The sequence below is a fragment of the Hypanus sabinus genome, chromosome 5 (genome assembly GCF_030144855.1).
Source record: "Hypanus sabinus isolate sHypSab1 chromosome 5, sHypSab1.hap1, whole genome shotgun sequence".
In the NCBI taxonomy this organism is placed as follows: domain Eukaryota; kingdom Metazoa; phylum Chordata; class Chondrichthyes; order Myliobatiformes; family Dasyatidae; genus Hypanus; species Hypanus sabinus.
This window is the reverse complement of record NC_082710.1, coordinates 274,687-297,561: the sequence shown is the minus strand read 5'-3', so window position 1 is coordinate 297,561 and position 22,875 is coordinate 274,687. Positions and strand designations below refer to the sequence as shown.

The 22,875-nt window shown below is 41.3% G+C and overlaps 1 protein-coding gene across 1 annotated transcript in view; it reads right to left on the bottom strand.

Moving 5' to 3' along the window:
- Positions 1 to 15,818: 15,818 nt before the first annotated feature.
- The window catches only part of LOC132393865 (gonadotropin-releasing hormone II receptor-like), a 174,279-nt gene continuing 167,222 nt past the window's right edge, over positions 15,819 to 22,875 (bottom strand). Inside the window, exon 3 of the mRNA XM_059969259.1 lies at positions 15,819 to 16,450. Within this exon, the coding sequence (XP_059825242.1) occupies positions 16,220 to 16,450 (231 nt within the window). The 3' untranslated portion in view covers positions 15,819 to 16,219. The remainder of the gene's footprint in view (positions 16,451 to 22,875) is intronic.

The window sequence follows — 22,875 nt, the reverse complement described above, 5'->3', positions numbered from 1 at the left end:
TCTGGAGGTCCAAGATCCGTATGTTCCACGACCACTGGACTAAGTGTGTAAATGTAGGAGGGGTTATGTTGAAAAATAAATGTGCTAGGTTTTCTAAAATTGACTCCTTCTACCTTAGGCCACGAATTTATCAATCATCCTTGTGTCTATATATATATAAAATTAAGTGTAGAAATAGAGAAAAAAAAGAAAAAAAGTGAGGTAGTGTTTATGGATTCATTATTCATTCAATCAAGATTTTGGGCCAAGACTCTTGTACTGAAGAAGGGTCTTGAACCAAAACCTAAATTATCTATAGATGCTGCCTAATCTGCTGAGTTCCTCTAGCATTTTGTATGTGTAATTTTGGATCTCCAGCATCTGCAGACTTTCTCCTAATTATTACTCATCAGAACTCTAAATGAACATCAGTGTCTTAATTGAGCGACTCCACAAGATGAATCATTCTCAAAACACACACACAAGACCCCGCGATAAGTGCTAATTGGGAGTCCATTTTAAATAATCAGAGTAGGTTGAAAAATGTGCCAGTCAAAATAAACAAAATTAAACAGCAAGTACAAGGGCTTGACAACTCTAGATAAGACAACAATTAGCAAGACCAGCAGGGCTCATGACAGTTTTCTTAAATCTTTATGAAACGCTGAAGAATCAGGAAGAGGTGGATGAAAATATGTGATGGGATTGCTGGAGAGGTGGTATGGGAATAGAAAAAATTTGAAGAAATTGAAAGAAGTGGATAGGAGGGGAAACAAATCTGTGGGTGAGAATTTCCTGAAACTGGAATATTCAGTGTTGTTCCTTTAGGTTGTAGACTAACTAGGCAGATTATAATGTGTTCTTCTAGGTTATGTTGTGCCTCACACTAGCAGTGGAGAAGTGACTTTACCCCTCCTAGTTGCATCCACATTAGACCCAAAAATTCCACCCACCAACTCTCCCACCTCTTTCATCTGGTGTCATTTCCATTTGTATTTGCCTCTGCCCAATGTCATCAACTTCATCAAAATCTATGTGCCTTTGAGAACATACCAGACATACTGGACATATCCAATCCAAAAGCCATGGTTCAACCAGGAGATTCATAGTCTGCTAAGGGCTAGATCTGTGGCATTCAAGACCAGTGATCCAGAACTATACAAAAAGTCCAGGTAAAGACTACAGAAAGCTTTCTTAAGAGTGAAATTCCGATTGAGGTAAGAGTTGGAATCAGATGCACATAGAGTCATAGAGAAGTACAGCACAGAAGCAGGCCATTCAGCTCATCTAGTCTGTGCCAAACCATTTAAACTGCCTGCTACCATCAACCTGCACCAGGACCATAGCCCTCCATATCTCTCCTATCCATTTACCTATTCAAATGTCACTTAAATGTTGAAATTGAACTCACACAGACAACTTGAGCCGACAGCTCAATCCACACTGTCATGATCCTCTAAGTTAAGAAGTTTCCACTCACGTTCCCCTTAAACTTTTAAGCTTTCTCCTGTAATGCCCTGGTTCATATGTTTTACTGTTATGTTGTAGGTACAGTATTTCATTTTGTGCTGCGCAGTCGAGAATGGCAGCTTAAGTCACTAGCTCCTCCGGAAAAATGCATATTAAACCCTGTTAACCCATCAAATATAGTATTTTTCAAAAAATATTTGAACTGAAAAGAGGGGCAAGAATGGGGGAAAAAGAATGGAAATTAAAAAAGCGACACTGCAGAGCCTGCGGCTGAGAGGAGTGCAGCGAGCGGCTCTCCTACCCAACCGTGTGCTAGCCAGGCGGACACTGGGCATCGTTCAGGCAAAGCGGTGAATATGATTGAAATTCTGAAAGAAATAAAGGAGTTCCAGAAAGATATAAAGCAGCAGCTACATGATATTAAGTCAGAGCTCGCCAATGTCAATCAAAAAATAGCAGTGGCAGAGACTCAAATTGAGAAGGTGGAAGATCGCATTCAAAACGTGGAATGAATATTGAGTAAGATGATAAAAATATTAAATCACCAAGAAGGTAAACTGCTTGACCTGGAGAGAAGATCACGGCGGAAAAATATCAGAATATACAACGTTCCCGAAGGAGCAGATGGCTTGTCTATGACAGAGTTTGTCGGAAAGTTGCTGCAGGACGCACTGGAGCTTCCCTCGACTATGGAGCTGGAAATCGAGAGAGTGCATCGAGCACTCCTCTCGAAGCCTACCCAAGAAAAGCCACGCTCAATAATAATAAAATTCCTTCAGTACAGTACTAAGGCGGAGATTCTACGGAGGTCCTAGGGTAAGAAGAGAGCGTTTTTCAATGACAAATTAATATATTTCGACCAAGATTACCCCTCGCAGTCCTGCAGAAACTCAAAGAATACTCTGAAGTAAAGCGAGTACTAAAGCAAAAAAAGATTAAATTTCAAACTCCATACCCTGCTAAACTTCAAGTGTTTTATGAAGACGGGACGCAGTTGTACAAGACAGTCGAAGAGGTGACTACAGACATGAAGGCCAGAGGGTTGCCCATCTGCATGATCAAACCGAGGGAAAGCCTGGCAGAGGAATTATCCCGCTCCGCTTGGGAAATAGTGCGAGAATCGAGAAGGCAGGAGACAGGAGGAGGCTGAGAAAAATATATCAGGAAGAGACCAGGAGTTTTCCAAAGACAGTCCTCACCCCCTCCAGAAGAGTCACAAGGTTTGGCTAACTTTAAAAATGTTGAGAAGCTAAACGGCAGCAAAAGTAGACGGTGATATACCTATCTCGAGAAATAGTTATCAGAATGTGGATTTTATATTACTTAGTTGTTATTCTTCATTCTCTCACTTACTCCTTTTTCCCCACCAAAATGAGAATATATGCATGTGTGCATATACGTGTATGTATGTAATATATATATGTGGGTGTGTGGGTGTGTGGGTGTGTGGGTGTGTGGGTGTGTGGGTGTGTGGGTGTGTGGGTGTGTGGGTGTGTGGGTGTGTGGGTGTGTGGGTGTGCATAGGAGGAGTACACAGGGAAATCTTTTCTGTGTAATGGATTTGTTCACTGACTTTTATGAATACTGCAATGACGGCCCTCAACTCACAAGTAGGAGGGGTTATCCCCCACAGCTAGACATTTAATCTAGCTCAATGCAGGGTCATCTACCAGAGACCTCAGCCTTGGAATCATATGTTTGTTGACATTTTTGTTATTATTTGTGGTTCTTATTTGTTCAGGGAGTAGATTGATTAAGTTTTATTCTGCTAATTTCAATGATACATTGACAGATAAATACAGATGGCTAAGGACAAAGTAAAATTCATTTCTTTTAATGTCAAAGGGCTATTAAATCCAATCAAATGTAATAGAATTATATCCAAAATGAAAAAAGAACAAGCCCATGTAGTATATTTACAGGAAACTCATTTAAGTGATAATGAGCATAGAAAACTAAAGAGAATGGGCTTCACTAATTTGTTTTTGACAGACAGACATACTTTATTGATCCCGAGGGAAATTGGGTTTCATTACTGCCACACCAACCAAGAATAGTGAAGAAATATAGCAATGTAAAACCATAAATAATTAAATAGCAATAAGTTAATCATGCCCAGTGGAAATAAGTCCAGGACCAGCCTATTGGCTCAGGGTATCTGACACTCCTAGGGAGGAGTTGTAAAGTTTGATGGCCACAGGTAGGAATGACTTCCTATGATGCTCAGTGTTACATCTCGGTGGAATGAATCTCTGGCTGAATGTACTCCTGTGCCTCGTTTCTCCTCATATAAATCAGGACATAGGAGAGGAGTTGCTATTCTTATCTCAAGTAAGCTAAATTTTGAAAAAGTATTCAAAATGGGAGATAAAGAGGGCAGATATATTCTGGTAAGGTGGAATATAGATGGAAATTCAGTTACTCTATTGAATATATATGCACCCCGAAGAAGTGATATTGGTTTCTTTCAGAAAATTACTGATATTATGGTAGTGGAAACAGAAGGTCTCCTGATATATGGGGGAGACTTAAATTTACAATTACAACCAAACTTAGACTCTTACAATAGAAAAACCTATGAATCAAAATCTTTACATGAGAAAATTAATACTCTTTTTGAAGATGTTGGTTTAGTTGATATATGGAGGGACCTTTTCCCCAACAGAAGGGATTACACTCATCTTTCTGCTCCCCATTTTGTATATCCAAGAATAGACTATTTCATAACATTTGGAAAAGACAAAGACAAAATAAACACCTGTGGAATTGGGACAATAGATGTAAGTGACCATGCACCAAAATATTTATCTGTGGATCTTGACCTACAACCAAAGAGTACTATTTGAAGCTAAATTCAAGTCTACTCAACGATCCATACTTTAAGCAACAAATTAAAAAAGAAATTGGTCTCTACTTAGAATTTAATGATAACGGCGAGGTTTCACCTCCCATTTTATGGGATACTCTGAAGGCTGTCTTATGAGGGAAAATTACAACAATATCTTCATATAAGAAAAAAAATAAGGAATAAATCATTAGAGGAATTACAAAATAGGCTGAAGGAACTAGAGAAAAAACACAAATTGAATTTGGCACAGGATACATTAGGGGAAATTAAAAGGGTTAAGAATGAAATGAATAATTCGGCTATGCAAGAAATCAGGAAGATTTTAATGTTTCTGAAACAGAGACTTTATGAAAGTGGATCAAAATCTATGAAAATATTGGAGTGGAAACTGAAAAAAAAGTTAGCAGAAAATACAATTCATAGATTTAGGGACCCAAGAACGAAAATGATAAAAAATAACCTAAGTGAAATTCTAGAAGCTTTTGAAGTGTTTTACAAAACCCTACATTCCAAAGTTCCAGGAGGAAGCATAACCCAAATTGACACCTTCTTGAATTCTCTAGAGTTACCCACTTTAAGAGAAGAACAAAATAGAACGATGACTACTGACATAACTGAAGTTGAATTAAAAGCTGCAATTAGTAGGCTTAAATTAAGCAGAATTTAAAAATGAGCTAATTCCTGTTTTACTCCCCACACTGAACTGGGCTCTAAAAAAGACACAAATGCCACCCAGGTGGAAGGAAGTGATATTCTCAGCTATGCCGAAAGAAGGCAAGGATAAAATGGAATGTGGGTCATTTAGACTAATATCCGTTCTTAATGTAGGTTATCGATTATTTACCTCCATCATGGCCAAACGATTAGAGGAGTTTCTACCCATACTGATATGTAATGATCAGACAGGTTTTATATGACAACTCAAGACAATATACGACGGACACTTCACATTATGGATCATATACAAAAAATTAAAGTTGAAGAAATAGTGATAAGCGTGGATGCTGAAAGTGCATTTGATTCAGTTAATTGGAATTTTCTTTACAAAGTTTTACTTAGATTTGGTTTCCAAGACACAATTATTAAAACTATACAGACACTATATGACAACCCTGCTGCTAGGATTAAAATCAGTGGATATTTATCAAATAGACTTACCCTAGAATGGGGCACGAGACGGGTATGCATGGTCACTGCTACTCTTCGTATTATACCTGGAACCATTAGCTCAATACATCAGACAAAATGAAGATATCAGGGGAATTACTATTAAAGGGACAGAGCATAAATTGGCTAGTTACACAGATGACATTTTGATCTATTTAGGGCAACCAACATACTCTTTACCTAAATTGATGCAATCCTTTGAACAATATGGTCAATTATCAGGATACAAGATCAACATAGATAAAACACAATTACTTTCATATAACTATAGACCGCCAAGAGAAATTGAAAGTAGATGTCCCTGGGCATGGCACACAGAGTCTTTCAAATATTTGGGCATCAATATGCCAAAAGAGTTGGCAAAATTATCAGAATGTAATTATCAGCCTTTATATGAAAAAATTAAGGAAGATATGGCAAGATGAAACTTGATTCCTTTTTCAGTCTCAGTTCAAGGATTGAGTCTATTAAAATTAATGTACTGCCCAGACTGTTATATCTCTGTAACCCCCTGGGTCACCTCAGGCTTGCTCAGCTCATTCTCGTCTAGGGGGAGCAGCCTTCGGCCCCACCAAACTGGGTAATCAGCATGTGTGGATGCTGTGTGATGTCCCTGCCTCGCCCAAAACCAGACAGTACACCATATGCAATTAAATGAGTACAATTTATAAAGGTTACTATAACTAAGTGATTAATAATGATACAGTATATATGAAGAAAAAAAATAAAGAAAAGGCGCCAAACTTATCAAAGTCCAAACCACTTCGTGCACAACTGTTGGAGCTCAATTACTGAAGTCTTCTGGCCACCATTCGATCCCCTCCGAACTCCTCAACTTGCAGCTCAGGACCCTACGAAGTAGTCAACCAAGCACATCTAGCTTCATCCTCCCTCCTCGGAGTACCTCTTGGCCTCGGATCCCCACTTTAGGTCAGTTCCTCGCCCAGCTTACAGCATTGCGTCCTCTCTCTTGACCCCCTCGCGCCGATCTGCCCAAAAGCCCGTCAACAGAAGCTTACAGTCTCAGAAGAAAGAACATTAATCCCCATTTGGTTTACAAAGGAATACCATTCTCGTTATCAGTAAATTTTAACCCAAACAAGCTTCCAGCCCTCTCTCGCAACAAAGAAGCATTCCTGCTAGTTAACCAAACAAAGAAGCCCTTTTGATTACATACACAGTAACAAAGAAAAAAAGAAGAAACCCCCTTTACATCTCTTTCAGACCCTACCAATAGAGATTAATCAAAATCAATTCAATGAATGGAACAAGATGTTATCAAGGTATATTTGGCAGGGTAAAAGGCCTAGAGTTCATCTCAAAACTTTGCAATTAGCAAAGGAAAAGGGGGAATGGTGCCTACCTTCTCTTAGAGATTATTATTTTGCAGCACAGTTGAGAGCTGTGATATGTTGGTGCAACCCATAATATGACGGTCAATGGAAAAACATTGAGGAGCGGGTACTTCCCATCCCCATACAAGCAATTTTGGCTGATAACAACCTGCAAAGGTACATAAATACTATTGATAATCCATGGGTGAAATTGACTCTTAAAATATGGAAAACTACTTTAAAAGAATATAATCTAGAGGGAAATATTGCAATTCTTAAATGGCATGCATATGACTCGGATTTTACACCAAATAAATTGGATGCTAGATTTGACTGGACAGCTAAAGGAATAACAGTTCTTTGCAACATAATGAAAGAAGGAACACTGTTCAGTTTTGAAATGCTTAAAGAGAAACACTTATTAGAAAAACAAGATTTTTATCGGTATTTACAGATGCGACAATATGCTAATAAGATGCTTAAAAATGTAACCAAGGCAAGTACATGCTTGATAGAGCTACTTAGAAAAGCATATAATTCAGATAATGGTAGTAGAATCATGTCAAGCATGTATAAGGGGTTGTCAAATCTTAAAACACATTCGACTTCATACATTAAAACAAAATGGGAGAAGGAAAGAGGGATAATTATATCTGAGAAAGAATGGACAATTATATGAAGGTATCAATGGAAGTGTACCAGTTCACAGAAATGGAGGGAGTTTGGATGGAAAAACTTGATAAGATATTTTATTACACCCTCTCAGAAATCCCATTATGATAGTAACCTCCCTGTTTGCTGGAGAAATTGTGGAAATCAAAACACAAACCGTTATCATATTTTTTGGGACTGCCCTGTTATCAAAAACTATTGGAGGGGGTTACACAATGCCCTACAAGACATCTTTAAATGTGAAATACCCTTAGAGAGTAAGACCATATATTTTGGACATATACCTCAAGAATGGTTGAAAAGAGATAAATATTTAATGAATATACTGTTGGTGGCTGGTAAAAAGACTCTTACTAGGAAATGGTTATCACAGGGGAGTCCAACTTTAAATGTATGGATGGAAATTACAATGGACATTTACAAAATGGAGAAGATAACAGCATCTGTTAATCATAAGCTGGAACAATTTGATTCATACTGGGAAAAATAGTTTAACTGCATAATGCCTCATAGGCCTGATTTTATTCCCACAAATCAATGAATATGTTGTAAAAAAAAAGATCACTCCCTACTTGTACATAGTTTTTTCCTTCTGCTTGTTTTTTCTTTCTGCTCCTTTCTATGTGTATACCTCAGATAAATACTACGTGGAGATTTGTGATATATACAATTATATGATATATATGTACAACATCTGAAATACATTTTATGGAAATGTTTGTTTGATGATGAACTTCAGTAAAAAAATAAATTACAAAAAAGATGGCAAACTAGAAAGTTCCAGTAATCCACAGAATAAGTGAGGGGAGGGACTGGTAAATCCCCGTTAAAATGTAGAGAGGAGGCAATTACGAAGAATTCCACTGGTTCCTCGCTAGGAAAACAAAGTAACAATCGTCGAAGATCTTATCCGTTGAGCCATCCCAAAATCCACATAGAAATATCACAAGATGACTGTCACACATCCAGTATACACTGTGTGCTATTAATCAACCCAATCCTTTGGGCATGGGAAAGTATCAGACTTTACCCATTGTCGCAGCAAGCTTGCGGTAGCCCTGCCTCATCCGGGCGTTTTAAAGTGACACCCACAGTAAACGAAACCATGGTCACGTAACACTGTATTTTAATTCATGCTGCTCTGTGTGAGCTGCTTGTTTTCAGCTTATGTTTGGGCTACTGTTGAAGATAAGAGATGAGGAGAAATGCCTGCCATCCAATTAGGATGGTCGAATTGAATGGGAGGTTTCTCTGGTGAGGGACACTAAGGCTGGGCTTGGGATTTTTTTTCAGTTTGAGAGAGATGAAGAGAGAAGACGCCAGAGAGAAGACACTGTAGGATTCGATCCGGAGTGGGACTGCAATTCAACAAAGCTCAGGGTAAGATCGAATGAGGATCAGTGACCTGAGGAAACTGTGAGCATCAATTTGTGCACATTAGTCTATTTCATTAAAATGGTCCCTTTTCTTTTATTGTTCTTTTCATTACTAACCCGTGAGGCAAATTAAGAATGATAAAGCTAAATCTTTTCATTGTACGTGGCGCACTCTCTGTTCTTTCGTGCCATTCATTTGTAACAGGGTAACGAATTACACAGCATCCACACAAACAGAGGGTTTGGGGTGGGCTCCTGCCTCAATCTCACATGTTTGGCAGGGCTGGAGATTGTCTTACACAGCCGAGGAAACCAGTGTGTTTTACACCCTTAACCCATGACCTCTGGATGCAGTCCCACTCAACCTCGGTGGAAAAAGCCTGCTTGCATTTATCCTATCTATACCCCCTTTAATTTTGTACATTTCTATCAAGCCTCCTCTCAATTTTCTACATTGTAAGGAATACAGTCCTAACCTATACAATCTTTTCATGTAACTCAGGTCCTCCAGACTCAGCAATATCCTTGTAAATTTTCTCTGTACTCTTTCAAACTTATTTACATCTTTCCTGTAGTTAGCTGACCAAACCTGCACACAATACTCCGAATTAGGCCTCACCAATGTCTTATACAACTTCAACATAAATCCCATCTCCTGTACTCAATACAGTAATCGATGAAGGCCAAAGTACCAAAAGCTTTCTTACAACCCTATCTACCTGTGACACCATTTTCAATAAATTGTGTACCTGTATTCCCTGGTCCCTTTGTTCTACCGCATTCCTCAGTGCTCTACCATTCACAGTGCAAGTCCTTCCCTGACTGGTCCTACCAAAGTGCAAAACTTCTCACATATCTGTATTAAATTCCATCTGCCATTTTGCAGCCCATTTTCCAGCTGATGCAGATCCCTCTGCAAGCCATGATAAGTCTTCTTCACTGTCCACTATACCCTCAATCTTCATGGCAGCAGCAAATTTGCTGATACAGTTAACCACATGATCATCTAGATAATTGATATAGAAGACAAACACCACTAGCCTCAGGCCTCCAGTCAGAGAGGTAATCAACACTCTCTGGCTTCTCCCACAAAGCCAATGTCAAATCCAATTTGCTACCTCATCTTGAATGCTGAGCAACTGAACTTTCTACTCCAACCTCCCACGTGGGACCTTGTAAAATGCCTTGCTAAAGTCCATGTAGACAGCATTCAATGCCTTGCCTTTATCCATTTTCCTGGTACCTTCCTTGAAAGTCTCTATAAAATTATTTAGACATGACCTACCACATATGAAGCCATGCTAACTATTCTTAATAGGTCCATGTCTATCCAAAAACTTACCTGGTTTATCTGGATTTTGTTTAGAGTCTTCCTTAAACAACTGAATAATATTGGGTATCCTCCAATCCTCTGGTACCCTTCCTGTCGCCAAGGATGTTTTAAATATCTTTGCTAGGGCCCTGGCAAATTCTGTACTTGCCTCCCGTAGAGTTCAAGGGAACACATTGTCAGGCCCTGGGGCTTTATCCATCCTGATTTGCCTCAGGGTAGCAATTACCTTCTCCTTTGTAATCAGTACAGGGTCCATGAAGTTGATGCCACTTTGCCTCATTTCTATAGACTCTGTGTCCACCTGCTGCATAAGTACAAAAAAAAATTAAGATCTTTCCCATCTGTTTTGGCTCCACACCTGAATTACCATTCTGGTTTTCCAGATAACCAATTTTGTCCCTTGCAATCCTTTTGTTCTTAATATATCTGTAGAATCCTTTAGTATTCTCCTTCACCTTGTTTGCTGGAGCAACTTCGTGCCTTCTTTTAGCCTTCCTGATTTCCATCTTAAGTGTTCTCTTGCATTTCTTATACTCCAAAAGCACCTCATTTGCTCCTTCCTGCCTGTACTTGCCATACACTTCCTTTTTTGTCTTAATCACAGCCTTAACTCTTAAAAACCAGGGTTCCCTACACGTGCTGTCTTTACCTTTATTCTGGCAGGCACATTCAAGCTTAGTATCTTAAAATTTGGCTTTTGAATGCCTCCCGCATCCAAGTACGTCTTTTCCAGAAAATAGCCTGTCCCAATCAAGGAGATTCAGCTCCTCAGAGACCATGTTAGGGATCTGGAGCTGCAGCTTGATGACCTATTGCTTATTAGGGAAAGTGAAGAGGTGGTAGACAGGAGCTACAGGGAGGTAGTCATTCTAGGCTATAGGGGTCAGAAAACTGGGGTGACTGTTAGGAGAGGGAAGGGAAATGCCTGGATAGTGGAGAGCACCCCTGTGGCTGCCCCCTCAGCAACAAGTATATCGTTTTGGATGCTGTTGAGGGGGAATGACCTGACAGGGGATGGCCACGGTGACCAGGTCTCTGGCACAGCCTGGTGTTGTTGTGCAGGAGGGAAGGAGAGAGAAGAGGAATGCAGTAGTCATAGGGGATTCCATAGTCAGGGGAACAGACAGGAGATTCTTTGAGCATGATAAAGATACCTGCATGGTGTGTTGCCTCCCAGGTGCTAGGGTACGGGATGTCTCAGATCGGTCCAGAATATTCTGAAGGGAGAGAGTGAGCAGCCAGTTGTCTTGGTACATGTTGACATCAATGACATAGATAGGAAAAGGGAGGAGGTCCTGAAGAGAGAATTCCGGGAGTTAGGAAGGAAGCTGAGAAGCAAGACCTCCAGGGTAGTAATCTCAGGATTGCTACCTATGCCACGTGCTAGCGAGGACAAGAATAGTAGGATCAGGCAGATGAATGCGTGGCTGAGAGACTGGTGCAGGGGGCAGAGCTTCAGATTCTTGGATCATTGGGATCTCTTCTGGGGGAAGTATGACCTGTTCAAAATGGACGGGTTACACCTGAACCCGAAGGGGACCAATGTCCTGGCAGGAAGGTTTAATACAGCTTTTAGGAAGGGTTTAAACTAATTTGGCAAGGGGATGGGAATCGGAATGATAGAGCGGAGGAGGGGGAAACCAGAAATAAACCTAAGATAGTGAGCAGTAAAGATGTCAGGAAGGACAGGCAGGTGATGGGGCAAATTTGTAGCCATTGGGATGAGTTGCAGTGCAATAAAGTTACAGTGCAATCAAAGCAAAAAGTACCAAATACTGGTCTTAAGGTGTTATACTTAAATGCACGCAGCATAAGGAATAAGGTGAATGATCTTGTACAGCTACAGATTGGCAGATATGATGTTGTGGCCATCACTGAGATGTGGCTAAAGGATGCACGTCTCTGGGAGCTGAATGTCCAAGGATACATGGTGTATCGGAAGGATAGGCAAGCAGGCAGAGGGGGTGGCGTGGCTTTATTGGTAAGAAATGGTGACATAGGATCAGAAGGTGCAGAATCTTTATGGGTTGAGCTAAGAAATCGCAGGGGTAAAAGGACCCTGATGGCAGTTATATACAGACCTCCCAAAAGCTGCAGTGATGTGGATTACAAATTACAACAAGAAATTGAAAAGGCTTGCCAGAAGGGCAATGTTATGATAATTGTGGGGGATTTTAACATGCAAATGGATTGGGAAAATCAGGTCAGCACTGGATTTCATGAGAGAGAATTTGTAAAATGTCTACGAGATGGTTTTTTTGAACAGCTTGTTGCTGAGCTCACTAGAGGCTTGGCTGTACTGGATTATGTATTGTGTAATGAACCAGAGGTGATTAGAGAGATTGAGGTGAAGGAACCCTTAGGAGGCAGTGATCATAACATGATTGCATTCACTGTGAAATTTGAGAAACAGAAGCTCAAATCCAATGTGTCAGTATTTCAGTGGAGTAAAGGAAATTACAGTGGCATGAGAGAGGAACTGGTCAAAGTTGACTGGAGAGGGACATTAGCAGGAAGGATGGCAGAGCAGCAGTGGCTGGAGTTTATGCAAGAAGAGAGGAAGGTGCAAAACAGATATATTCAGATAACGTAGTGAAGACATCTTTCCAAAATTTCTCCAAGCTAGGACATAACCAGTACATATGAATGAGAGAGGCCTCGCCCCTCTTGCATTTATCACAAAGCGGACTAATGTTAGGGTAGAATCGAGATAGTTTAGATTTAGACATATGGGCTCTATGAACAATCTTAAACTGTAAAAGGCAATGGTGAGCACAAAGAGAGGTTGAATTAACCAACTTGAGAATCGAGTCCCAAATCTCATCAGATAAGGAGGTATTTAAATTCTGCTCCCATGCCATTTTAATTTTATTTTAATTTTATCCACAGGGGCCCGTCATAAGGCTGCTAATTTATCTCGAATAATTGATATTAAACCTTTACCTAGTGGATTAGTGGAAAGAAATAAGTCCATAGCATTTTTCGCAGGCATTTCAGGAAAGTTAGGAATTAAAGGAGCAATAAAGTGCTAATAAATAATTTGGAGATATCTAAAGAAGTGAGCATTGGGCAGATTGAACTTAACAGAGAGCTGTTGAAAAGAAGCGAAGCGTTTATCAATGAAAAGATCTTCAAAATGTCTAATGCCCTTCCAAACATGGAATGCTGAATCATACATAGTAGGTATAAAAAGGTGATTATGTACGACAGGGCTGGAAATGGAAAAACCATGGAAACCATAGAATTTCCTAAACTGAGCCCATATACGCAAAGTGTGTCTAACAAGAGGATTAGCTATTAATCTGGACAAACTACTAGGTAGTGCAGACCCAAGAAGTGCAGAGATAGATAATTCTTTAGTGGAGCTCAACTCCATTGCCACCCAATTAGGGCACTCGGGTTGGCCATGAAAGAAAGACCAAAGGTAGCACAACGTATATTGGCTGCCCAATAATATAAACGAAAGTTAGGTAAAGCCATGCCACCCTCTTTTTTAGGTTTTTGGAGATGGATTTTATTAATTCTAGAGCGCTTATTCTTCCACAGATATGACAAAATAATAGAGTCTAAGGAATCAAAAAAAGATTTAGGAATAAAAATTGGGATTGATTGAAATAAGTATAAAAATTTAGGGAGAACATATATTTTAACAACATTAATACGACCTACCATACCAAAAGCTTTTTCAAGTATATAAAGAGTAAAAGACAGGTGAGAGTAGATATAGGACCAATTGAAAATGATGCTGGAGAAATTGTAATGGGAGATAAGGAGATGGCAGAGGAAATGAACAAGTATTTTGCATCAGTCTTCACTGAGGAAGATATCAGCAGTATACCGGACACTCAAGGGTGTCAGGAAAGAGTAGTGTGCGCAGTCACAATTATGACAGAAAAAAGTACTGTGGAAGCTGAATAGTCTAAGGGTAGATAAATCTTCTGGACCAGATGGAATGCACCCTCGTCTTCTGAAGGAAGTAGGTGTGGAGATCGCAGAGGCTTTAGCAATGATCTTTCAAAAGTCAATAGATTCTGGCATGGTTCCAAAGGACTGGAAGATTGCAAATGTTACTCTACTACTTAAGAAGGGGGCAAGGAAGCAAAAATGAAATTATAGACCTGTTAGCTTGACATCGGTGGTTGGGAAGTTGTTGGAGTCTACTGTCAAGGATGAGGTTACAGAGTACCTGGAGGCATATGACAAGATAGGCAGAGCTCAGCATGGTTTCCTTTAAGGAAAATCCTGCCTTACAAACCTATTGCAATTTTTTGAGGAAATTACAAGTAGGCTAGACAAGGGAGATGCAGTGGATGTTGTGTATTTGGATTTTCAGAAGGCCTTTGACAAAGTGCCGCACATGAGGCTGCTAAACAAGATAAAAGCCCATGGAATTACGGGAAAGTTACATATGGATAGAGCATTGGCTGATTGGCAGGAAACAGAGAGTGGGAATAAAGGGATCCCATTCTGGTTGGCTGCCAGTCACCAGTAATTTTCCACAGGGGTCTGTGTTAGGGCCGCTTCTGTTTACGTTGTATATCAACGATTTGGATTATGGAATAGATGGCTTTGTGGCTAAATTTGCTGATGATACAAAGATAGGTGGAGGGGCTGGTTGTGCTGAGGAAACAGAGTTTGCAGAGAGACTTGGATAGATTGGGAGAATGGGCAAAGAAGTGACAAATGAAATACAATGTTGGATAGTGTATTGTCATGCACTTTGGCAGAAGAAATAAATGGGCAGACTATTATTTAAATGGGTAGAGAATTCAAAGTTCTGAGATGCAACAGCACTTGGGAGTCCTCGTGCAGGATACCCTTAAGGTTAACATCCAGGTTGAGTTGGTGGTGAAGAAGGCAAATGCAATGTTGGCATTCATTTCTAGAGGAATTGAATATAAGAGCAGGGATATGATGTTGAGGCTCTTTAAGGCACTGGTAAGACCTCACTTGGAGTACTGTGTGCAATTTTGGGATCCTTATTTAAGAAAGGAGGTGCTGACATTGGAGAGGGTTCAGAGAAAATTCACTAGAATGATTCCAGGAATGAGAGGGTTAACATATGAGGAATGCTTGACCACTCTTGGACTGTACTCCGTGGAGTTTAGAAGAATGAAGGTGGACCTCTTAGAAACATTTCAATGTTAAAAGGCATAGACAGAGTGGATGTGGCAAAGTTGTTTCCCATGGTGGGGGAGTCTAGTATGAGAGGGCATGACTTGAGGATTGAAGGGCGCCCATTCAGAAGAGAGAAATTTTTTAGCCAGTGGGTGGGAAATCTGTGGAATTTGTTGCCACAGGTGGCAGTGGAGGCCAAGTCATTGGGTGTATTTAAGGCAGAGATTGATAGGTATCTGAGTAGCCAGGGCATCAAAGGTTATGATGAGGCGGGGGAATGGGACTAAATGGGAGAGTGGATCAGCTCATGATAAAATGGCAGAGCAGACTCAATGGGCTGAATGACTGACTTCTGTTCCTTTGTCTTTTGGTCTTATGGTCTAATCCACACTTGCCACATCAAGTTTGGCCTTTCCAATCAATCAAATCAAATCAAGTTTAATTGTCATTCAAACCATACATGGATACAGTCAAATGAGACAACGTTTCTCTAGGGCCAAGGTGCAAAAACACACACACATGTTCAAAATAACAAGAAAGAAAAAAAGGAACAGAGTTTTGAAAGAAAACACATTTTTTGTTCAAGATCCTGAGCAATAGTTCCTGCAAATTGATGGATCCCAGCAGTCCAGCCTGTAATTCCACCGATCCAACAATGGGGGACAGCACTGAAGGGAGAGTCCACCCCCAACTGAGCCCAGATGCCATGCTACAATGCAAGCCCGAGGATGAAGCCCAGTCCTTGCTAGAGCTGAAGCAACACTGCAACCTTTTGACCTGTCTCACTGCCAGACAGGGGAAGCAATGTCCAACAGGCCCTTGCGATCACAAATGAAAGATCCAAGACAGTCACTTATCGTTTCACTACACGTCGCCTTTGCACCAACATGATGGCACCAAACCCAGTGCATCCGAGTCTCAGTTAGCAGCATGCCACCCGGTTAGCTATTCCAAACCAATCCGTCTCCTCCTGCGGTCCATGGGCCCAGCTCGAATCCTTGATCAGACAGTCCATCTTGCCTTCCTCAGCCTGATGGACCGACTTGACTTTCTCAGCCCAGCTGGCCAACTCGCCTTCTCTGAACTGTTGGCCAGCTTTTATGATATCCCAGCTGGTTACTTCAAACCATGAGCAGCTCACTGATGTGGGGACCTGTAGTTATTGGTATCAAGAATAGTCTTACTATGTATAGAAACACATTTAACAAAGAAAAAAACATTAATTTAGAATCTCCAAATTCTAATTTCTTAATTCTCCATTTAGAATCTCAACCTGCAGACCAGACCTATCTTATTGCATATTTACTTTAAAGCTAATGGCACTGTGATCAACAGATGCAAAATGTACTCCAACATAAATTTCTGTCACCTGCCTTGTCTCATTCCCTATTAACAGATCCTGTATTGCACAATTGTTGGGACTTCTACATACTGATTAAGGAAACTGTACTGAGCACATCTGGCAAAGTCTATCCTTTTTAGCTCTTTGACAGTACATGGAAAGTTAAAATCCCCTACCATAACAACCTTACGTTTCTTGCAATAGTCTGCAATGTGGTCAAATCAGGTTTTCAGGCCATTATGTCTTACAGAACAAAACCTAATATTCATGAATGGCAGTGATGTTTCACTCCCAGATGAGATCAATACTTTTTTTTATGCATGCTATGAAAGGGAGAAGAAACTACCTCTCTGCGAGTCCCTGCAACATCCAGTAACCATCTGATACCTGCCTTAGAGGCTGAAGTCAGAACATCTTTCAAGGTGGTGAAGCCTCACAAGATATTAGGTCCTGATGGTGTACCTGGCAGGGCTCTGAAAATCTGTGCGAACCAACTGGCAGGAGTTTAAGGATATTTTCAGTCTCTCACTGCTGCAGTCAGATGTTCCCACCTACTTCAAAAGGGCAACAATCATGCCCAAGAAAAGCAGGGTGAGCTGCCTCAATGACCATTGCCCACTGCAATCTTCCTATCACCACTATAGGTCTACAGCAGGTGCAATCTCACTGACCATCTACTCAGCCTTGAATCTCCTGGACAATAGCAACACATACACAATGCTGGAGGAAGGGTAGGTTGAAGGATATTACACCAGTCCTCACTGAGGGATTGTAAGTGGAATAGGTCAGCTATTTCAGGTTCCTGGGTGTTAACATCTCTGAGGATCTACCCTGGGTCCAACAAATTGATGCAATTACAAAGAAGGCATGGCAGTAGTATATTTCATTGGGAATCTGAGGAGAACTGGTATGTCACAAAAGACACTGTCAAATTTCCATAAATATACCATAGAGATTGTTCTAACTGATTGCATCATTGTCTGATATGGAGGATCAGAAAAAGCTGCAGAAAGTTTTATACTCAGCAAGCTCCATCATGGGCACTAGCCTTCCCAGCAGCAAGAACACTTCCTAAAGGCAACACCTCAGAAAGGTGGTATCCACATCATTAAGGACCCCTATCACCCAGGACATACCCTGTTCTCATTGCTACCAACAAGAAGGAGGTACAGAAACCTAAAGAGACACACTCCACATTTCAGGAACAGCTTCTTCCCCTCTGCCATCTGATTTCTGAATGGACAAAAAGCCTACAGACACAATCTCACTATTTTTCTCTCTCTTTTAACACTACATATTTTATTTATTTATATTTATATATATATATATATATATATATATATATATATATTTCTTAATGTCATTTATGGTTTTTGTTACTATGTATTGCAATGTACGGCTGCTACAAAACAATAAACCACAATATATGCTAGTGATATCAAAGCTGATTATGAATCTGATTTTCCTTGATTAGTCAGTGTCAAAGGTGACAGACAGAAGGAAGGAGAATGGGGTTGAGAGGGACAAAAAATTAGCCATGATGAAATGGTGAAGCAGACTCAATGGACCAAATGGCTTAATTCTGCTCCTATGTCATATGATCTTATGACTCCCATTATCAACTTCCTTACTTTTCAGATTCCATTGCTGGTGACTTTTGTGTTCCTGCACATTACCCTCTTATACTGGTCTTTATCTTTAGCTTCTCACCCACTTGGCTCAGTACCTCATCTTTCATTTCCACCCAACCCTACCTGGATCAATCTGTCCATCACCCTTCACCCTTTCTTGCTCTACCAATCACACACTGGCTCCTCTTTTACCACTCCCTTACCTCTTCTTACTGGCTACCTTCCGTTTCCGCTCTTAGTCTTAATACAAAGTTTTCACCAAACGTGTTGATAATTCTTATCATCACGTCATCACATGCTGCTCTTCCCATTGAGTTAGTCAACCAGATAGATCATTTCTCCAGCTTCCAAAGTTGTTGCTGATCAGCTGACTCTGAAATCTCACATCATTTCTCAAACATACTTTATTATACTTGTGTACAAGAAATGACACTACAATGTTCTGAATTCTGAACAGAGAAATATTATTTTTATACAGCATTTACAGACATGAACCATTCTGTAAACTGTGTATGTTTGAATTCCTTACTTGCAAGATAAATTGCCATTCACAATGCATGCATTAAAATTCAATAGAAACTATAAGCTCCAAGATCATCGATTTTATTCACCAGAGACTGCATGTTCGCATAGTCAGTTTAGGGAGTTTAAAACCTCGTTTCCTTAAATGCACTTGTAATCCTGATCTACGCCCGTGCTTCCTCCAAGGTATCCTCCATGGGCTCTTCTGATCACAGACTGTGTTGTTTCCGTTGGTTTTTAGCAGTGATAGTTCATTTAAACGCACTGAGACATCTTTGTTGACTGTACTGACCTTGGAAGCAATTGTGCTTTTTGGCTGTAACAGGCTGAAATGGGAATATTTAATCGTATCCATTGAGAGTACTGCTGCTACTCGTGCTGCGCCTGCTGCACCTAGGTGCCCCAGAATGTTAATCTATGTGCAGAGCCTTAAATGCATTCTTTGCATCTGTACTGACCCTAGAGATGGGTCCATAGAATTGAGGTAAAATGGCACAAACTTCATGAATCCTGTACAGATTACACTGCAGGAGGTGTCTGCTGCTCTGAGGGAAATCATAGAAACATAGAAACATAGAAAATAGGTGCAGGAGTAGGCCATTCAGCCCTTCGAGCCTGCACCGCCATTCAGTATGATCATGGCTGATCATCCAACTCAGAATCCTGTACCTGCTTTCTCTCCATACCCCCTGATCCCTTTAGCCACAAGGGCCATATCTAACTTCCTCTTAAACATAGCCAATGAACCAGCCTCAACAGTTTCCTGTGGCAGAGAATTCCACAGATTCACCACTCCCTGTGTGAAGAAGTTTTTCCTCAAATCAGGGTGGATAAATCCTCAGGGCCTGACAAGGTATTCCCTTGGATATTGCAGAAATTGTGACCGTAGCAGAGATATTTGAATCAACCTCAGCAACAGGAGAGGTACCAGAGGTCTAAAGGATAGGCAAAGATTCAAAAAAGTTTCCAAGGTTCATAAGCTCATTTTATTGTCAATGTATGGATCTACAGTGATATTCTTCTTCTCCAGATAGCCATGAAATACAGAAAAACTGTGGGAGTTTTTGAAAAGAAAAGCTATCTCTCCTCCACCCGACATGAAAAAGAAAAAGAAACAAATCTTGCAAACCCCAAAACCCTCCACCTGCTACCTCGCAGAAAAAAGCAATCAATTCCTTTGGTTATTTCTTCAGCGGTTTGATCGGGGAAAGCTGCGTAAGCTCGTGGACATCAGCCAGTAAGAACAGTGAGGAAGAATTTAAAAGTGAGAAAAGTTTAATGGGAGACATTTATTCAGAGGTTTGATCGGGGCACGACTGTGCAAGCGTGTCGACATCAGCCAGTGAGAACAACGAGAAGAGTTTAAAAGACACTTTATAGAGCAGGCATCAAAGGAGCGGGTGTTGGAGTAGAGCTAGCTGAGTAGGAAGGCTTTGGCTCAACAGGGCTTTGGTGTTAACAGACAGGAAGTATGTGTGTAAGGCTGGTTTTCTGTGCTCGCTGTCAGCTGTGGGAGGTCTGGGAGACTCCCAGCCTCGTGGATGGCCACATCTGCGCCAGATGTGTTGAGTTGCAGTTCCTTAGGGACCATGTTAGGGAACTGGAGATGCAGCTCGATGACCTTCAGCTGGTCAGGGAGAGTGAGGAGGTGATAGAAAGGAGCTATAGGCAGGTAGTCAGACTGGGGCTTGGGTAACAGTCAGGAGAGGGAAGGTCAGGAGTCAGAAGCTAGAGAGCACCCCTGTGGCTGTACCCCTTGAAAATAAGCACTCCTGCTTGAGTAATGTTGGAGAGGACAGCCTACCTGGGGGAAGTGACAGTGGCCATGCCTCTGGCACAGAGTCTGACCTTGTGGCTCAGAAGGGTAGGGAAAGGAAGAGGAAGGCAGTAGTGATAGGGGACTCTATAGATAGGGGTTCAGAGCAGGAAAGAAACTCGGATGGTAGTTTGCCTCCCAGGTGCCAGGGTCCGGGATGTTTCTGATCACATCCAAGATATTCTGAATTGGGAAGGAGAACAGCCAGAGGTCATGGTATATATTGGTACCAACAACATAGGCAGGAAAAGGGAGGAGGCCTTGAAAGCAGACTACAGGGAGTTAGGAAGGAAGCTGAGAAGCAGGACTGCAAAGGTAGTCATCTCGAGATTACTGCCTGTGCCACGCAACAGTGAGAATAGGAATAGAGTGAGGTGGCAGATAAAAGCGTGGCTGAGGGATTGGAGCAGGGGCAGGGATTCAGATTTCTGGATCATTGGGCTTCTTCTGGGGCAGGTGTGACCTGTACAAAAAGGATGGGTTGCTCTTGAATCCCAGGGAGACCAATATCCTGGCAGGGAGGTTTGCTAAGGCTAGTGGGGAGAGTTTAAACTAGGATTGCTGGGGGATGGGAACCAAACCGAAGAGACGGAGGAAGAGGCAGTTGGCTCACAAATACAGTAAGCTTGGAGACAGTGCGGGAGGGAGGATAGGCAGGTGATAGAGAAGGGACACGCTCAGACCGACGGTTTCAGATGGGTCTATTTTAATGCAAGGAGCTTTATGAACAAAGTGGATGAGCTGAGAGTGTTGATCACTACTTGGAGCTATGATGTTGTGGGCATTACAGAGACTTGGATGGCTCAGGGGCAGGAATGGTTACTTCGAGTGCCAGTCTTTAGATGTTTCAGAAAGGACAGGGAGGGAGGCAAAAGAAGTGAGGGTGTGGCACTGCTGATCAGAGATAGTGTCACAGCTGCAGAAAAGGAGGAAGACATGGAGGGATTGTCTACTGAGTCTCTGTGGGTGGAAGTTAGGAACAGGAAGGGGTCAATAACTCTATTGGGTGTTTTTTATAGACCACCCAATAGTAAAAAGGACATAGAGGAGCAGATAGGAGACAGATTCTAGAAAGGTGTAATAATAACAAGGTTATGGTGGGAGATTTTAATTTCCCAAATATCGATTGACATGTCCCTAGAGTGAGGGGTCCCTAGAGCGATAGAGAGCTAGAAGATTATAAGGCTAGCAGGAAGGAGCTCAAGAAAGAAATTAGGAGAGCCAGGAGGGGCCAGGAGAAGACCTTGATGAACAGGATTAAGGAAAACTCCAAGACATTCAACAAGTACGTTAAGAGCAAGAGGATAAGAGGTGAGAGAATACGACCAATCAAGTGTGACAGTGGAAAAGTGTGTATGGAAGTGGAGGAGATAGCTGAGGTGCTTAATAAGTACTTTGCATCAGTATTCACTACAGAGAAGGATCTTGGCAATCGTAGGGATGAGTGGACTGAAAAGCTTGAACATGCAGATATTAAGAAAAAGATGTGCTGGAGCTTTTGGAAAGCATCAAGTATGATAAGTCACTGGGACCAGACGAAATGTACCCCAGGCTACTGTGGGAGGTGAGAGAGAAGATTGCTGAGCCTCTGGCAATGATTTTTGCCATCTGGCCCATTGAGCCTGCCCTGCCATTAAATAAGATCATGGCTGATCTGTCCGTAAACTCAGCTCTATCTACCTGCCTTTTCCCCATAACCCTTAATTTCCCTACTATGTAGAAACCTATCTAACTGTTTCTTAAATATATTTAGTGAGGGAGCCTCAACTGCCTCCCTGGGCAGAGGATTCCACAGATTCACCACTCCCTGGTAAAAACAGTTTCTCCTCATCTCCGTCCTAAATCTTCTCCCCTGAATCTTGAGACAATGTCCCTTAGTTCTAGTCTCACCTACCAATGGAAACAGCCTTCCTACTTTTATCTTATCTATCTCTTTCAAAATTTTGTATGTTTCTTTAAGATCCCCTCTCATTCTTTTGAACTCCAGAGAGTATAGTCCCAGGCGACTCAATCTCTCTTCATTAGTTAACCCCTTCATCCCTGGAATCAACCTGCTGAACCTCCTCTGCACTGCCTCCAAAGCCAGTATATCCTTCCACAAGTATGGAGACCAAAGCTGCACACAATACTCCAGGTGCAGCCTCACCAGTACCCTAGATAGTTGCAGCATGATCTCCCTGCTCTTGAATTCAATCCCTCTAGCAATGAAGGCCAACATTCCATTTGCCTTCTTAATAACCTGTTGTACCTGCAAGCCAACTTTTTGC